At 46.4% G+C, this 14,776-nt stretch overlaps 1 protein-coding gene and 1 pseudogene across 1 annotated transcript; one reads left to right on the plus strand and one right to left on the minus strand.

Moving 5' to 3' along the window:
* The first annotated feature begins 2,212 nt into the window (after positions 1 to 2,212).
* LOC130852230 (serine/arginine-rich splicing factor 3-like) lies at positions 2,213 to 2,923 on the plus strand. Its single transcript, XM_057733071.1, has one exon. The coding sequence runs from the start codon at positions 2,315 to 2,317 to the stop codon at positions 2,807 to 2,809; it is 495 nt and encodes a 164-aa protein (XP_057589054.1). The 5' UTR covers positions 2,213 to 2,314; the 3' UTR covers positions 2,810 to 2,923.
* A 9,374-nt stretch (positions 2,924 to 12,297) lies between these two features.
* LOC130852698 (60S ribosomal protein L4-like) lies at positions 12,298 to 13,728 on the minus strand (annotated as a pseudogene).
* Between the last annotated feature and the right edge of the window lie 1,048 nt (positions 13,729 to 14,776).

The following is a 14,776-nucleotide window of genomic DNA, read 5'->3' on the forward strand; positions in this document are numbered from 1 at the left end:
AGCTCTCACCAGGAACCAAATCTGCCGGCACCTTGATCTTGGACTTCCAGCCTCCAGAACTTGAGAAATAAAGTCTGTTGTTTAAGCCCCGAGTCTGTGGAATTTTGTGACAGCAGCCTGAGCTGACAAATACACCCTGTCCATGTTGGCACGTGCAGCATCCCATCTGGTTGCCAGGGTTTAGGGATGCAGGGAGGGGCTGAGGGATGGAGGGATTGGGTGTAACTATAAAGGGGTAACAATTGGAGGGAGATTTTGTGATGATGAAACAGTCCTGTATGGACTGTGGCGGCCATTGCATGAATCTACATGTGTGATAAACTTGCGTAGAACTAACCCCCCAATACACACACACAAACACACACACACACACGTGCATATAAAACTGATGAAATCTGAGTAAGTCTGTGGATTGGACTGATGACAATTTCCCTGATTTTCATCTCGTGCTATAATTATGGGAGGTGTTATCAACAGGGAAGTCATCTAAAGGGTACATGGGACCTGATGTATTATTTTTACAACTTCCTGGGAATCCATAACCATCTCAAAATAAAAGTTAAAGAAGAAAGTTTTTTGTACCCTATGTCCTTGTGGAAATGGGACTCTAGGTGGAGGTGAGAGTAGGGAGAGGAAGGAAGGTCTTTTTCTGCTATTCCTGTGTGTGTGTGTGTGTGTGTGTGTGTGTGTGTGTGTGTGTGGTCATCGTGTACCTCCTCTTACCATAGTCACCATCTTTATTTTTGATCTGCCTAATCAAAAATAAAGAACGAAGCCATTCTTTCTTGGCTTACTCTGTCAGTGAGGCATGACGTGGAATAGAGGACACTGCTGGCCAATGAAATCCTCTAGACAGGGTCATTTCTCAGCTCTGCCACTGATTATGTCTCATCTTTCTAATGGAGTATCTTTTAAATATATATATGTACATATTGCCATGCTTTTACCACCATTTAAATGAAATACTAGTAAGTGTCATGCTTCTATCGAGAGTCTTGCTAAAATAACTTTGTAAATAAATACAAGAGGGAAAGCCAACTCACTTCTCTTAATACAACCACAGGCCAGCGTTACGCTGAGTGTTGTACATGCCATATCTTCTTTCCTCCTCTGGACAATCTCCAACACACAGATAAAAACATGACTTCAGGATGGTGAGGTCACTTCTGCAGGTGACAGAGTTGAGAAGGGTGGAGCTAAGTGTCGTAAATCCATGACTGTCTGACCCTCAGAACAGCCCCGTAGCCTGTATTTCGTCACAAGGCTGCTGTGCTCTTGTTGACTGTTTGGTCTTTGCTATTCTCTAAACTTTTAAAGTCACTAAATACATCGTAGAAAATGCCACCGATTATGTAATATGTCCTTGGAATGGAGTCTCCTTTTTACTTTTACGCTGCTGTGGTTTTACTACCTTTTAAATAGGAATACCAATATATGTCCCCTTATATCAAGAGTCTTGCTAAGATAAAGTTGCCATCACAACAGGGAAATACCGTTTGCTATGATAGGTTATGTGCAGTGATGTTTATCTGTGGCACATACTCCATAAGCATCTGTACTGGTTTCCTGTGGCTGCTGTGGTAAATGACCACAAGTTTAGTGGCTTTAACAACACAAATGTAGGGACTTCCCTGGTGGCGCAGTGGCTGGGAGTCCGCCTGCCAATGCAGGAAACACAGGTTCGATTCCTGGTCCGGGAAGATCCCACATGCCTTGGAGCAACTATCCCGTGCGCCACAACTACTGAGCCCACGTGCTGCAAGTACTGAAGCCCATGCATCTAGAGCCCGTGCTCTGCAACAAGAGAAGCCACCACAATGAGAAGACCACGCACTGCAAGGAAGAGTAGCCCCTGCTCTCCACAACTAGAGAAACCCTGTGTGCAGCAAGGAAGACCCAACACAGCCAATAAATAAATAAAGTTCATTAAAAAAATCAACTTGATGTTGGGTGATGACGTTAGAGGGGTGGGGTGGGGTGGGGTGGGGTGGGGTGGGGTGGGGTGGGGTGGGGTGGGGTGGGGTGGGGTGGGGAGGGTGGGAAGGAGTCGCGGGGAGGGAGGGGATATGGGGATATATGTATAAATACAGCTGATCCACTTTGTTGTACACCAAAAACTGGCACAACAGTGTAAAGCAATTATATTCCAATAAAGAGCTTTAAAAAAGAATTTAAAAAAACCAAAAAAAAGCCGCCATTTTGTGGACGCCGGGTCTGGGAGAGCATCTGCGGGTGGCAGGCGGGAGAGAACCGGGAAGACCCAGCCGAGGGTGTGTGGATTTGAGCCTCCGCGTTTCTAACCGAAGATCTCGAAATGCATCGTGATTCCTGTCCGTTGGACTGTAAGGGTTATGTAGGTAATCTTGGAAACAATGGTAACAAGACTGAATTGGAACGAGCTTTTGGCTATTATGGACCACTCCGAAGTGTGTGGGTTACTAGAAACCCTCCCGGCTTTGCTTTTGTTGAATGTGAAGATCCGCGAGATGCAGCGGATGCTGTCCGAGAGCTAGATGGGAGAACACTATGCGGCTGCCGAGTAAGAGTGGAACTGTCGAATGGTGAAAAGAGAAGTCGAAATCGTGGCCCACCTCCTTCTTGGGGTCGTCGCCCTCGAGATGATTATCGGAGGAGGAGTCCTCCACTTCGCCGCAGATCTCCAAGACGGAGACGCTTCTCCCGAAGCCGGAGCAGGTCCCTTTCTAGAGATAGGAGCAGAGAGAGATCACTGTCCCGGGAGAGAAATCATAAGCCGTTCCGATCTTTCTCTAGGTCTCGTAGCCGATCTAGGTCAAATGAAAGGAAATAGAAGACCAGTTTGTGAGAGGAGTGGTGTACAGGAAACAACTTCATTTGACAGGAGTATGTACAGAAAATTCAAGTTTTGTTTGAAATTCAAGTTTTGTTTGAGACTTCATAAGCCTGGTGCATTTTTTAAATGTTTTAGCTGTTCACATGTGTTTGTTTCTTGGAACAGTGACACATAAAAGTGTAATTCTCTATGGTTTGAAATGGATCATACGAGGCATGTAATATCAAGAATTGTTACTTTACAATGTTCCCTCAAGCAAAATTGAATTTGCTTTGAATTTTTAGTCTTGCATAGACTGATAATAAACCTCTAACTTCTGCCCAGCTAAAGTGTGATGTTTAATATTGTGGAAACAAAACTGGCAAAAATTGAAAAGGCTTTCCAGAGCTGGGATATGGTATGCAGCTATAGTTAAGCAAGCAGTCTTTAAAAGCTGCTGTGAACACAAGCCAGCAGGTAAAAAATTAAAGCTGCACCTTTAAACTAGATTAGAGGTTTAAAAATTCCACTAGTCTTCACACTGGACGAGAGGTTGTCCAGTGCGTTTAGAATCTAAGAAGTGTCAAGAAAGTTAGTTTACCTTTGCTTTAGGTCATAAGTGCCTTCTGTGATTGCTGTATGTGAATACATAGCTCTTTGTAACATTATTTGGAAATTTGAGACTGTTCTAGATACCAGTGTCCTGCCAGTTTAAGGGTACATTGTAGAGCTGAACTTTTGAGTTACTGTGCGAGATTTTTTTTCATGCTGTCATTTGTAATATGTTTTGTGAGAATCCTTGGGATTAAAGTTTTGGTTACAAAAAAAAAAAAGAAAAAACAGAAAACAGAAACAAACACAAATGTAGTGTCTAACAGCTCTGAAGGTCTGAAGTCTAAAAATGGGCGGGCAGGGACTTCCCTGGCGGTCCAGTGGTTAAGTCTCCGAGCTCCCAGTGCAGGGGGCACGGGTTCGATCCCTGGTCGGGGAACTAAGATCCTGCATGCCACGTGGCGGGGCCAATAAATAAATAAATCTTAAAAAAATTAAAATGGGTGGGCAGGGCTTTGTCCGTCATGTCCATCTTCTGCAGGACAGCCTCTGTGTCCAGCCTCTGCTCTGGACCTCACATCTGCTCTCTGACTCTGACCCTCCTGTCCCCCATTTTCTCTTACAGGGATCCCAGTGATACCATCGGGCCCACCCAGATAATCCAGGATAACATCCTTATCTCAAGACCCTTCACTTAATCTCGTCTGCAGAATCCCGTTCACCATGTAAGTAACACATCCACGGGTTCTGGGGATTAGGATGTGAAGATCTCCAGGGGCTGTTACTCATCTACCACACTCAGATAATTTCCTTGGTACCCAGCCCTACAGCCTGCACTTTATACTTCTGATGAGAGAGGAAAGAGAAGTGTCCTCTACAAAGGCTCTTCCTGCAGATGCCCCAAGATCAAGGACAGAATGGTACATGGTACCACATTGCAGAACGAGTGCTACCCCCCAGGCGGGACTTAGACAGATGTGTCCCCAAATGAGTTCTGTTCCCCTTCACCCATCACCCTCCTCCAGGCCTGATGCTGGAAAGATGGAGGTCAGGGACCCCTTTGGAGAAAGCTCTTGAGGGACTCTGGGGTCTCCCCTGCCCAAGAGGCTGGCTGAAGCCATCTGTGCAAGGAGAAGGCGATCTGAGGGGTCAATTGCACGTGGTCTGTGTACATAAGTACATTCTGGGGGGTAGATGGGCATCCGTCAGAGGCGGCTGGCATGGGGTCACTTGGTTTCCATGCACGGAGACACTCAACAGGGCCCAGTGGAGGGGACCACATAGCAGGAAGCCAGCTGCTAAGCAAGGCGTTCTGAGCATCTGCAGGACAGACAGGCAGGGATTTACAGCTGGAGATTCACACACCCCCACCCCCTGCCCCAGTGAAGAAAGCATCTCGACAGCCTGTTCACTAGAGACATAAAACTAGCCCCACCCCCAGGGTACCCACCTTAGGGTGCTGGCGTGTGGAAAGTACTCAGGGAATCTGGCTTGCTCGACTGGCTGATTACTGTATTATGGTAAAAATAACTAACCAATCTTCTGTTTTGTACGTGCAGCTTCCGAATAAGACTTAGAGGTGAACCTCTCTTGTGTATTCATGAGTTTTACATGTTATGTGTCGGAATCAATGGCTTTCATACGTGATGCTGCCAGTGTTTTTGGAGGGAACTCTGCACGGCTGACGTTGGTGATCTTAGGTGTGTGCTATTGCAGTGCCGCCCCAGTGGAGCGCCTGTCATTGTTCTAGAGTGACACGGGAGTTCATGTCTATCTCCTGCCAGGTCAGTGTCTCACCGCTTTTGGTCCCCTATTTTGCACAGGGGCCGGCGGTTCAGCTCAAAATAGGTGAGCACCTGGCGCCATCTAGTGGAGACACATACAAAAGCCTTTCCAGTGATTTTTCTGACCCTGATTTGCAGATCCACCCCTTCCAAAAGCCACTCTGGGTAGACTTAGGAATCGCAGGAAAATCAGAAACTTCGACTAAAACCGGAATCTTTCCCCCAGTGAGCAACAGCTTTAAAATTATTCTTCCAGACCCTCCCAGACCGTTGCCTCCTATTCCCTGATTTCGCACAGCAGCCTCCTCCTGAAAACACCCCCATGTGTCTTTTAAAAGAGACCACTCTGCTGATCATTTGACCCCAAAGATTTCTTTCCTTGACAGTGTGGTGAAGGGGCTCCTGGGAAAATCGGCAGCATTGCTGGGTGCCTAAGGGCGGGGTGCAGGGTGTGATGGGAAGTGCAAATTCCTGTTCCTTTTCACCCCTGTCAGCATCTTGCCTTTGCTGTTGATGTAAATGCTGTTTGCTTGTGCTGTTCCTTGCTTGGCGGGAAGTTCAAGGAAGGACCTCCCCAGATTTCTGCAGATTCTGGGCCTTCTCTACTTTTCGTCTTCCTGAACCCTCAATCTCAGTTCTAGCTTTCTTCCGCTGGTAGACATTATTCTATACCAAACCCAGCTTCCTCCTACTTCCTGGCACAGGGAAAGACTGCAGTTCCCTGACCCACTGAAATTATGCCCAACTATGTGCCTGTCTCTGGCCAGTGAACTATGGATGGAAATGACGTGTGTCACTTCCAGATAGAAACATCTAAACAATGTACTCCTCCTCACTTTTCCATTCTCCCTGCCATGCTTCTCTCAGCTGGGGCATCTGAGTAAGGCAACAGGGAACAGAGTCCTTTGGCCCACCTGCAGTGGACAGGTAGTAAGTATATCCAAGAAGCAAGCAAGATTTTGTTGCTTTTAAGCCACTGAGATTTGGGGGTTGTTTGTTACCAAAACATAGCCTAGCCTATACTGACTAATATACTTCCCAAAGTAATTCTCTCTCTCCCTCTCCCTCTTTTTCTCTCTCTCCCTCTCTCCTGTACTGATCTATCCATGGAATATGCCTCCCTCTTTTTTAAAATTCACCAAAATGTCACTTATTAAAACCTTCTGTGAATATAGGGAATCTTTCTTTAAATAAATTTATTTATGTATTTATTTATTTGTTGTCTGGGTTGGGTCTTCGTTACTGCGCATGGGCTTTCTCCATTTGCGGTGAGTGGGCACTTCTCTTTGTTGTGGAACACGGGCTCTAGGCACATGGGCTTCAGTAGTTGGGGCAAGCAGGCTCAGTAGTTGTGGCTTTTGGGCTCTAGAATGCAGGTTCAGTAGTTGTGGTGCACGGGCTTAGTTACTCTGAGACATGTGGGATCTTCCCGGACCAGGGCTCGAACCTGTGTCCCCTGCATTGGCAGGCGGATTCTTAACCACTGTACCATCAGGGAAGTCCCTAGGGGACATTTTAAAATTAAACATTATATATTCTTGTTATTAAAGATTCTGTGTCCACTCTGGTGACCTAAATGGGAAGGAAATCCAAAAAAGAAGGGCTATATGTATATCTGTATCTGATTCATTTTGCTGTACAGTAGAAACTGACAGCATTGTAAAGCAGCTATACTCCAATAAAAATTAATTTAAAAAAACAGGAATCAGGAAAAAATTTTTAAAAAAACAGATTCTGTGTCCACATTCCCATCACTAGACCCGTCCTTCCACCTTTTTTTTCTCTTCTGCTCTCAACTCCTGCTGCGCACACAACACTCCTGCAATTCCTGTGTCTGCTTGTCTCCTTCTAAACCAATGGTTCTCAACTCTGGCAGATCCAGTGTTCTGTCTTTTATAATAAACATTTTTAACACTCCCTTTACTATCTTGAAATAAAATTCATAGCTGATGTAGCTTACCTACATACATGCTCTTAAAAATGCAATGTAAACTCGTCCCTGTAATATAAGGAGAAATAACCCAGAATAAAGTGTGCTTTTCAGCAGGTACGTGCTCAGAGCCAACCATAGGAGATGTCACGAAGGAGTCAGGTGCTTGCACGTGTGTGGATCACTGAGACCTTGACACCGCAGAGTCAGGCTGATAAAGATACAGATTCCGGAAGCACCGCTGTCATCAGTGAGGCTATTTTCCAACATGGTGAAAATTTCTTGATTCAAAGTACAGTCATTCATTCATTTGCACAGTAGTTTCATTTCCACAAATTCAATTATATTAAAACCTTTTTTAAACTATCGTGTGAAGTAGAATAAGGTTGGAGGACCAAATAATTTTAAACGTACTTTTCCCTTACACAGATGTCTGGTGGGGCATCGAGTGCCCTGTGGCCCTCACTGTCCTGTGCAAAGCAGGACACTTGGCATTCTTCATCTCACCCACCAAATGCTAGCAGCACCTTCTAATCATTAAGACAACCAAAAACTGCCCCCCTGAACTCCCAAAGTGGCCCCTGGTGGAGGCCCTCTTCATGGTTCTAAAACATTCCAAAGGGGGCCCCATTATTTAACCATAAAGCAAGCTATTGTGTGCATGTATATGTGTGTGCATGTTTATTTTTATTTCCATATTTACACACACACACACACACACAGAGGTGGTCCTCACTTTGCATGGTGAGACTATAAACATGACCCTAGATGCTGATACTGTGCAAACCAATCAATAATCAATGGGGAAAATGATGATTATTCCTTGACCTTTAAATTTTTTTGTCAAAATGTTAAAAACCTCTCTTACTGTTGATTACAAGTGCATAGGAAAATTTAAAAAGAGTAAAACTAGTATTTATTGAATACACCATAAATTCAAACATCAGAAACATTGAGAATTAAAGTCTTTCACTTTTTGGTAAAAACTCACCCATAGTAGCGGAGCAGTGCTGGCCTTCTTCCTGCTGTGTAACTTCTAACATTAAGTGAGCATCTTCTGTATGCCTCAGGGAGCTGCCTACCTCTTTCTAAGTTTGGGTTTGCTTCCAAAATTTCTGCCTTTGAGCTTTCAGTGCTTTGAGACGCTCCCAAGGGTTCCTGTCAGTGTGTTTTCGTGGCAGTGTCACTTTCTCTAAGAGACATCCTTCTGTCCATCACGATCACGTTCCGCATTTGTGCAATAAGTTCATCTTCTCAGAATTCCTCTGGCTGCCTGGCTAGACGGTCCACATTCCCCAGGGCAGCTTTTCTTTATTACTCTGTTTACGCTCGAATCAAAATTCCACTCCCAGCGTGACTGCTGTTTGTCTTCTTGCTGCACTTCCGTCTTTCGGGCCGATGCTCTCTTTCAGTCATCCGTGTTTGTAAATGCCATGTGGGTTTATCACCAGGAGACAAGGAGGAAGTACAAGTACATGCTTTGCTGTCAGTGCATGAACTGAATAACAGGTGCTCAGCAGCCAATCATGGAAAGACCGTGCAAGAAGTGATGTGAGTGATCAATTATGATGCACCTGCTGTTCACAGAGTGGAACTGTGTCCCTTGAATCTGGGAAGCCTGGAGACTCTCTCGGCCCAGGAAAACACAGCAGAAGTGTGACTGTGTCTCTTCCAAGGATGGGCCTTCCCTGACTGCAGTGTCCACTGTCGCACACCAGGAGTACTGTGGAAACCCAGCAGCCACGCAGGGAGAAGCCCAGGTCACGTGGGAAGGCCACAGAGAGGAAAGTCAAAACATGCTGCCAGTAGCCGCATCTGAGCTCCAGCCAGCAGCCACCATCGCCTGCCAGCCGTGCAATGAGCTGTCGTGGATGTTGTAACCCAGCTGAGCCCCGGTCGACTGCAGCCCCAGCCCACACCACATGGAGCAAGATCTGCCCATCAGAATCCCATCAACCCGCAGACTCGGGAGGGAGACTAAACCCGTGTTACAGCGCTGGAACAGTCCAGTTTCTGTCCTCCATCTCCACAGGGCAGCTCAGCTCAATTCATCACCAGCAGAGCCTCGTCCTGGCCCAATGAGTCCAGCCAAACTGCGCCTCCAGGGGACTTGCCCCCCGGCACTCAGTGGCCTTGGGGTCAGTTCCAGAATGGCCTAGGTCCATCCACTTGACTCTCCCTCTGTTCACAGCCTCCCGGGGCAGGGTTGGTCTTGCTCATTCTCCTGCCACAGAGATTGGCTACCTGCCCATCTCCTTTCAGTTTATGAATTCTTTTCCTGGATTCTGAATTTTTCCCTCCATTCTGGCCTGGCATCTCCGGAGAACAGTAACCCCATAATGAACCTCCTCTTCGGCCAGGAGTCTTCAAACTTAGATATTGTCAAATCCATCTCATCTTCTTTTTTTTTTTCCAGCAATTCTTAACTTTATTTATTTTTTTAATTTTTGGCTGTGTTGAGTCTTTGTTGCTGCATGCAGGCTTTCTCTAGTTGTGGTGAGTGGGGGCTCCTCTTCGTTGCAGTGCGTGGGCTTCCGATTGTGGTGGCTTCTCTTGTTGCAGAGCACGGGCTCTACGTGCATGGGCTTCAGTAGTTGCAGCATGCGGGCTCAGAATTTGTGGCTTCTTAGCCTAAAAAGATGTCTTTGAATTCTCAATCTGTCCTCCAAAATATTAGACATCCTTTTCAACAACCTGTCGTCTGAAATTTTGTCCAGCGTTTCATTCAAGTCTACTGCACGTATATTTTATTTGAACAGGTTCCGTGAGTTTTAGAACGGAGTTTCTCACCACAGAATTCATTCCTCCGAGTTAACATCAGTCTATTAATCAGAGCTATTCTGCTTGGATTTGTTCAGACAACAGGTTCTGTAATTAAGCAGTGGAAAGCTCATTCATTTTCATTTTCCATCTCATCCACGTTAAGCCCATTAGAATCCATCTGTGCTTATAAGACATCTGGGTCTCCAGTATAGAAATGTTGGGGTAGAAAGAAGTGAAATTAGTTCTGTGTAGTCACTGATCCTTTCGGCAGGAAATGGCCCTTTGCTCGTCAAGCTCAGCAATCAAGGGGGAGAATTAGGCTATGACCTACAGCACGTTAATGGATTCTGCGCGTGTTACCTGCCCCTGGCTCTGCTGACAAAGTAGTCTGCGTCCCAGGGCCTGACTAGGCTCGGGCCCATGCCTCTGGTTTGGACCGAGCCAAGATGAGCCATATACCTGAAGGTGGTTTGGTTTCTCCTGCTTCCTGACCGTTGAGAAGGTCTTTACAGCACTCTCACACCTTCCTGGGGTTTTCAGACTCCTCTTCTGCCTCCTGCACCCACCTCCTAGGACTTCAGAGCCCAGGCTGTCCTCCTCTGTTGTCTCTGGTTCATCTACCCCCTAGTCCCACATCAGTTCCTCATCACATAATTCCCGTCCCACAGAATCGAGGGAGCCTTAGTCACAAACCCCTTCCACACACGTGACGTTGTCAGATTGCTTCCTTTTCAAGAGTTCTCAACCCCTCTTTGGAATGGTTTCATTCATTCATACTTTAAAAAAAAAATAAAGTCAACCTCAAGCTCCCCAACCTATAATTTATAGAATCTAAATGGCTTCCTTTTTGGAAATTGAAAGAACCAAACGAGAATCATTTACAAGCTCTTTCTCCAGAACTTCTTTCGGTTCCCTGGAGTGTGATTAGTCTGGGCCGAGACTCGGTTAATTTGAATTAGTTCAGCGCAGGCTTATTGCGGGCACATCCCTCCTGGGTCTCACCCATTGCTTGTGCTGCTCTTCTGGCCGATCGTCCTGTTCCAGGAAAGAACCGAGCTGCGTGAACTCCCAGTTAACGTTCCCCCGTCTCTACCTGGCTGCAGGCCTACAGGCCTACAAAAATGTTCTTCATTTTTTCCCACATGCTCCAAACATAGTCATTGTTGTTTTTGTTTTTTTTAATTGCTTCCTTTTTATTTATTTACTTATTTTTTAAAATTTATTATTTATTTATTTATTTATTTATTGGCTGCGTTGGGCCTTCGTTGCTGCATGCGGGCTTTCTCTAGTTGTAGGGAGCGGGGGCTACTCTTCATTGTGGTGCACGGGCTTCTCATTGCAATGGCTTCTCTTGTGGAGCACGGGCTCTAGGCGCACAGGCTTCAGTAGTTGTAGCATGAGGGCTTCAGCAGTCGTGGCTCGTGGGCTCTAGAGTGCAGGCTCAGTAGCTGTGGCGCATGGGCTTCGTTGCTCCGCAGCATGTGGGATCTTCCCGGACCAGGGCTCAAACCCATGTCCCCTGCATTGGCAGGCAGATTCTTCACCACTGCACCACCAGGGAAGCCCCCAAACATAGTTCTAAAGGTGCGTTTTGGTGTTGGGCTCTCTATCCTCTACGTATTCTTTTAGACTTCTCAGTGCTGCTGTCACACGTCTGCTGGTCCTCTCGGTGATAACCCCTTCCTTTATCCCACGTCTCCTTCCAACTCCCTTTCACCTTCCATCTCATTAGAAAAGAGGGTGAGGGTCTTTCCTGGTGGCACAGTGGTTACGACTCCAAGCTCCCAATGCAGGGGGCTGGGGTTCAGTCCCTGGTCAGGGAACTAGATCCCACATGCAGGCCACAACGAAGACCTGGTGCAACCAAACAAATAAAATAAATAAATAAATATTTTTTTAAAAAAGCGGGTGAGAATTTATCCTGTTGCCCCGACACCCAACTGCAAGGGGTGTGTTAGGGATGAGAGTGAGGGAGGATCATGGGCCCCCCCCCTTGAGGAGAGGCTAACAGGACAGTCTTTCTCCTTAGCTGTGTTCATTCCCTTTGAAATGTCCTTGAGACACCCTTGAGGAGACAAGAGATGTAACATGAAGTGAAAAAAGCACCGAGTACTTACCTGGAGATCAGAATTCCTCGGATTAAATGTGCTTTGATACCACTACTAGTCATCGCTCACATTAACCAAGCACTAAATGTGTTGCAGGCACTGTTCTAGATCCTTTACACGTGCTCGGAGATTCCCATTTTTCAGGTAAGGACATGAAGGCACGCAGACAACTGCCCAAAGTCATGAAGGCAGCTGGTGCGTTTACAGGCTGGGGTTGGGGTGGGACGTGAGGAGGAACCAGACTGCCACTGACACTACTAGCCTGCCCCCACCCCCACCCTACACCACGCCTCTGTCTATGACCACCTTGGATGACTCGAGCCCCAGACTTAACTTCTCAAGCCGTGCTTTCATCATCTTTTTTTTTTTTTTATGTTTCTCACTGCCTCTTTAATCAGGTCTTTATTCAAAATTAGCTGTCCACAATGATCTGACCTTTCTTTACCCAATAAACAAATTTAAATTTATGCAGCAGCCTTCTTTTCCTCTGTGGTGGGTTTCTTTTCTGCAGGCTTCTTTTCAGCGGCTGGTTTCTTTTCAGCTGCTGGTTTCTTGGTCACTGCAGGCTTTTTTTCCCGCCAAAGGTTTCTTTGGCTTCTTCAGCTTCTTAACGCAAACAGCCTTCTTTCCTTTCTTTACCACTACAGGCTTCTTGCCTGGAACTCCCTTCTCATCTGATTTGGCTTCTAGAGCTGCTGCTGCTGACCTATCCAGCCGGATTTTGTGGTTCTTGGCCTAGCGAAGAATGGTGTTCCGGCACATGGTCTTTGCATATGGGTTTAGCTTCAACATGATTCTCAGATTTTTCAGTGGATTCTTCTTCAGGACTCTGCGATGAATCTTCTTGCGTGGTGCTCGGAGGGCTCTTTAGATCTCTGGGCTTTTCAAGATTCTGCTAAGGTCTGTATTGAGCATCTTGTGCATGGGGAGGTTGTAGTTACTCTTGAGGGAGGCGGCTTTACGCCAAGTGCCATACAGCTCATCTAACTTGCGGAAAGCACTTTCAGTCCAAATGCAGAGACGTCCCACATGCCCACCAGGAGCAAGTTTCAAAATGTTCAGTTTGCTGACATGAAGCAGAGTAATTCCAGGGATGTTTCTGAAGGCCTTGATGATGCCATTGTCCTCATTATAGGTGATGCAGGGTCCCCTGCACTGGATACGACGGCGGTTTCTCATCTTGCCTTTGCCAGCTCTCATTCGCTGAGAGGCGTAGACCTTGTTGATATCATTCCAGGCCTTAAGTTTCTTCAGAAGCAAAACAGCCTCCTTGGTCTTCTTGTAGCCTTCAACTTTATCTTCAACCACCAAAGGAAGTTCAGGAACTTCCTCTATACGATGACCTTTAGACATGACCAGTGCTGGCAAAGCGGAGGCAGCCAGTGCAGAGCAGATGGCATATCTCTTCTGTGTTGTATTCACGCTGCGGTGCCAACATCGCCAGGTCTTGGTTGGTGCAAACATGCGGCCACCACGACACATATTTCCAAAAGCGCCCTGGCCAGAACGGTGAGTGCCGCCACCTCGAACCCTGGGAATTCGAGCCACAGCTCTGCCAGTACCCCAAGACTCAGCACTGGCTTGATGACCTGCTAATTCACTGACAGCATATGGCTGTCTGTTGTTTTTGCGCAAGTTGGTGTGAACAAAGTTCACAATATCTGGTCAAATGGGAGCCTTGAACACAGCAGGCAAAGTGACATTTTTGCCAGATGACTCCCCCTTCTCAGAGTACACTGATATCAGTGGACGAGCAAACGCCATGGCGGGGAGCGCAGAAGGCCACGCTCCTCTCTACCCGGCGGCTCCCGCAGGAAAAACCATCATCTTTTAAATTAGACGACCAGCCAGATGACCTCAAGCATCCCTTGTGTCTCAGATACCCACATCCTCCTTGCTCTAGTTACACCTCAGAGGCACCCACAATCACTCCAGGAAGGTGCTTCTCAGCCTTGGGACAGCAATACCAGCTCTCAGTGTCATGGTAAGAACAGCTTCCAGAGGTGGTCCCTTCCCCACCAGAAACACCCAGATTCCCTGGGAGGGATGTAGGATGCCACTGCATTGGAATTGACCTATAACAGCTGGTCCCCAGGTACTCATGGACCCAGCTATCTCCCCTCTGGCAATGGATTTGAATTCAAACTTCTGAGACAAGGAACACAGAGCAGAAGATAATTGGAATGACTCTACAGCAAAGCCAAGTTTCCATGGCTCAAGAATTAACAAGAAGGAGAAGACCATAATTCGAAAAGATATTTGTACCACAATGTTCATTGCAGCACTATTTGCAATAGCCAGACATGGAAGCAACCTAAATGCCCATCAACAGATGAATGGATAAAGAAGATGTGGCACATATATACAATGGAATGTTACTCAGCCATAGAAAGGAACGAAATTGAGTTATTTATAGTGAGGTGGATGGACCTAGAGTCTGTCATACAGAGTGAAATAAGCCAGAAAGAGAAAAACAAATACCATAATGCTAGCGTGTATACATGGAATCTAAAAAAACAGCACTGATGAACCTATTGGCAGAGCAAGAATAAAGACACAGATGTAGAGAACAGACTTGAGGACATGTGGGGGTGGGGAAGGGGAAGCTGGGATGAAGTGAGAGAGTAGCATTGACATATACACACTACCAAATGTAAAATAGATGGCTAGTGGGAAGCTGCTGCATAGCACAGGGAGACCAACTCAATGCTTGGTGATGACCTAGAGGGGTGGAATAAGGAGGGTGGGAGGGAGGCTCAGGAGGGAGGGGATATATATATATATAAATACAGCTGATTCACTTTGTTGTACAGCAGAAAGTGGCACAACAGTGTAAAGCAATTATACT

The sequence above is a fragment of the Hippopotamus amphibius genome, chromosome 4 (genome assembly GCF_030028045.1).
Source record: "Hippopotamus amphibius kiboko isolate mHipAmp2 chromosome 4, mHipAmp2.hap2, whole genome shotgun sequence".
Taxonomy (NCBI): Eukaryota; Metazoa; Chordata; class Mammalia; order Artiodactyla; family Hippopotamidae; genus Hippopotamus; species Hippopotamus amphibius.

Excerpts from the sequence above, each read along its gene's own strand:
- LOC130852230 (XM_057733071.1), top strand. The coding sequence starts at position 2,315 with ATGCATCGTGATTCCTGTCCGTTGGACTGTAAGGGTTATGTAGGTAAT.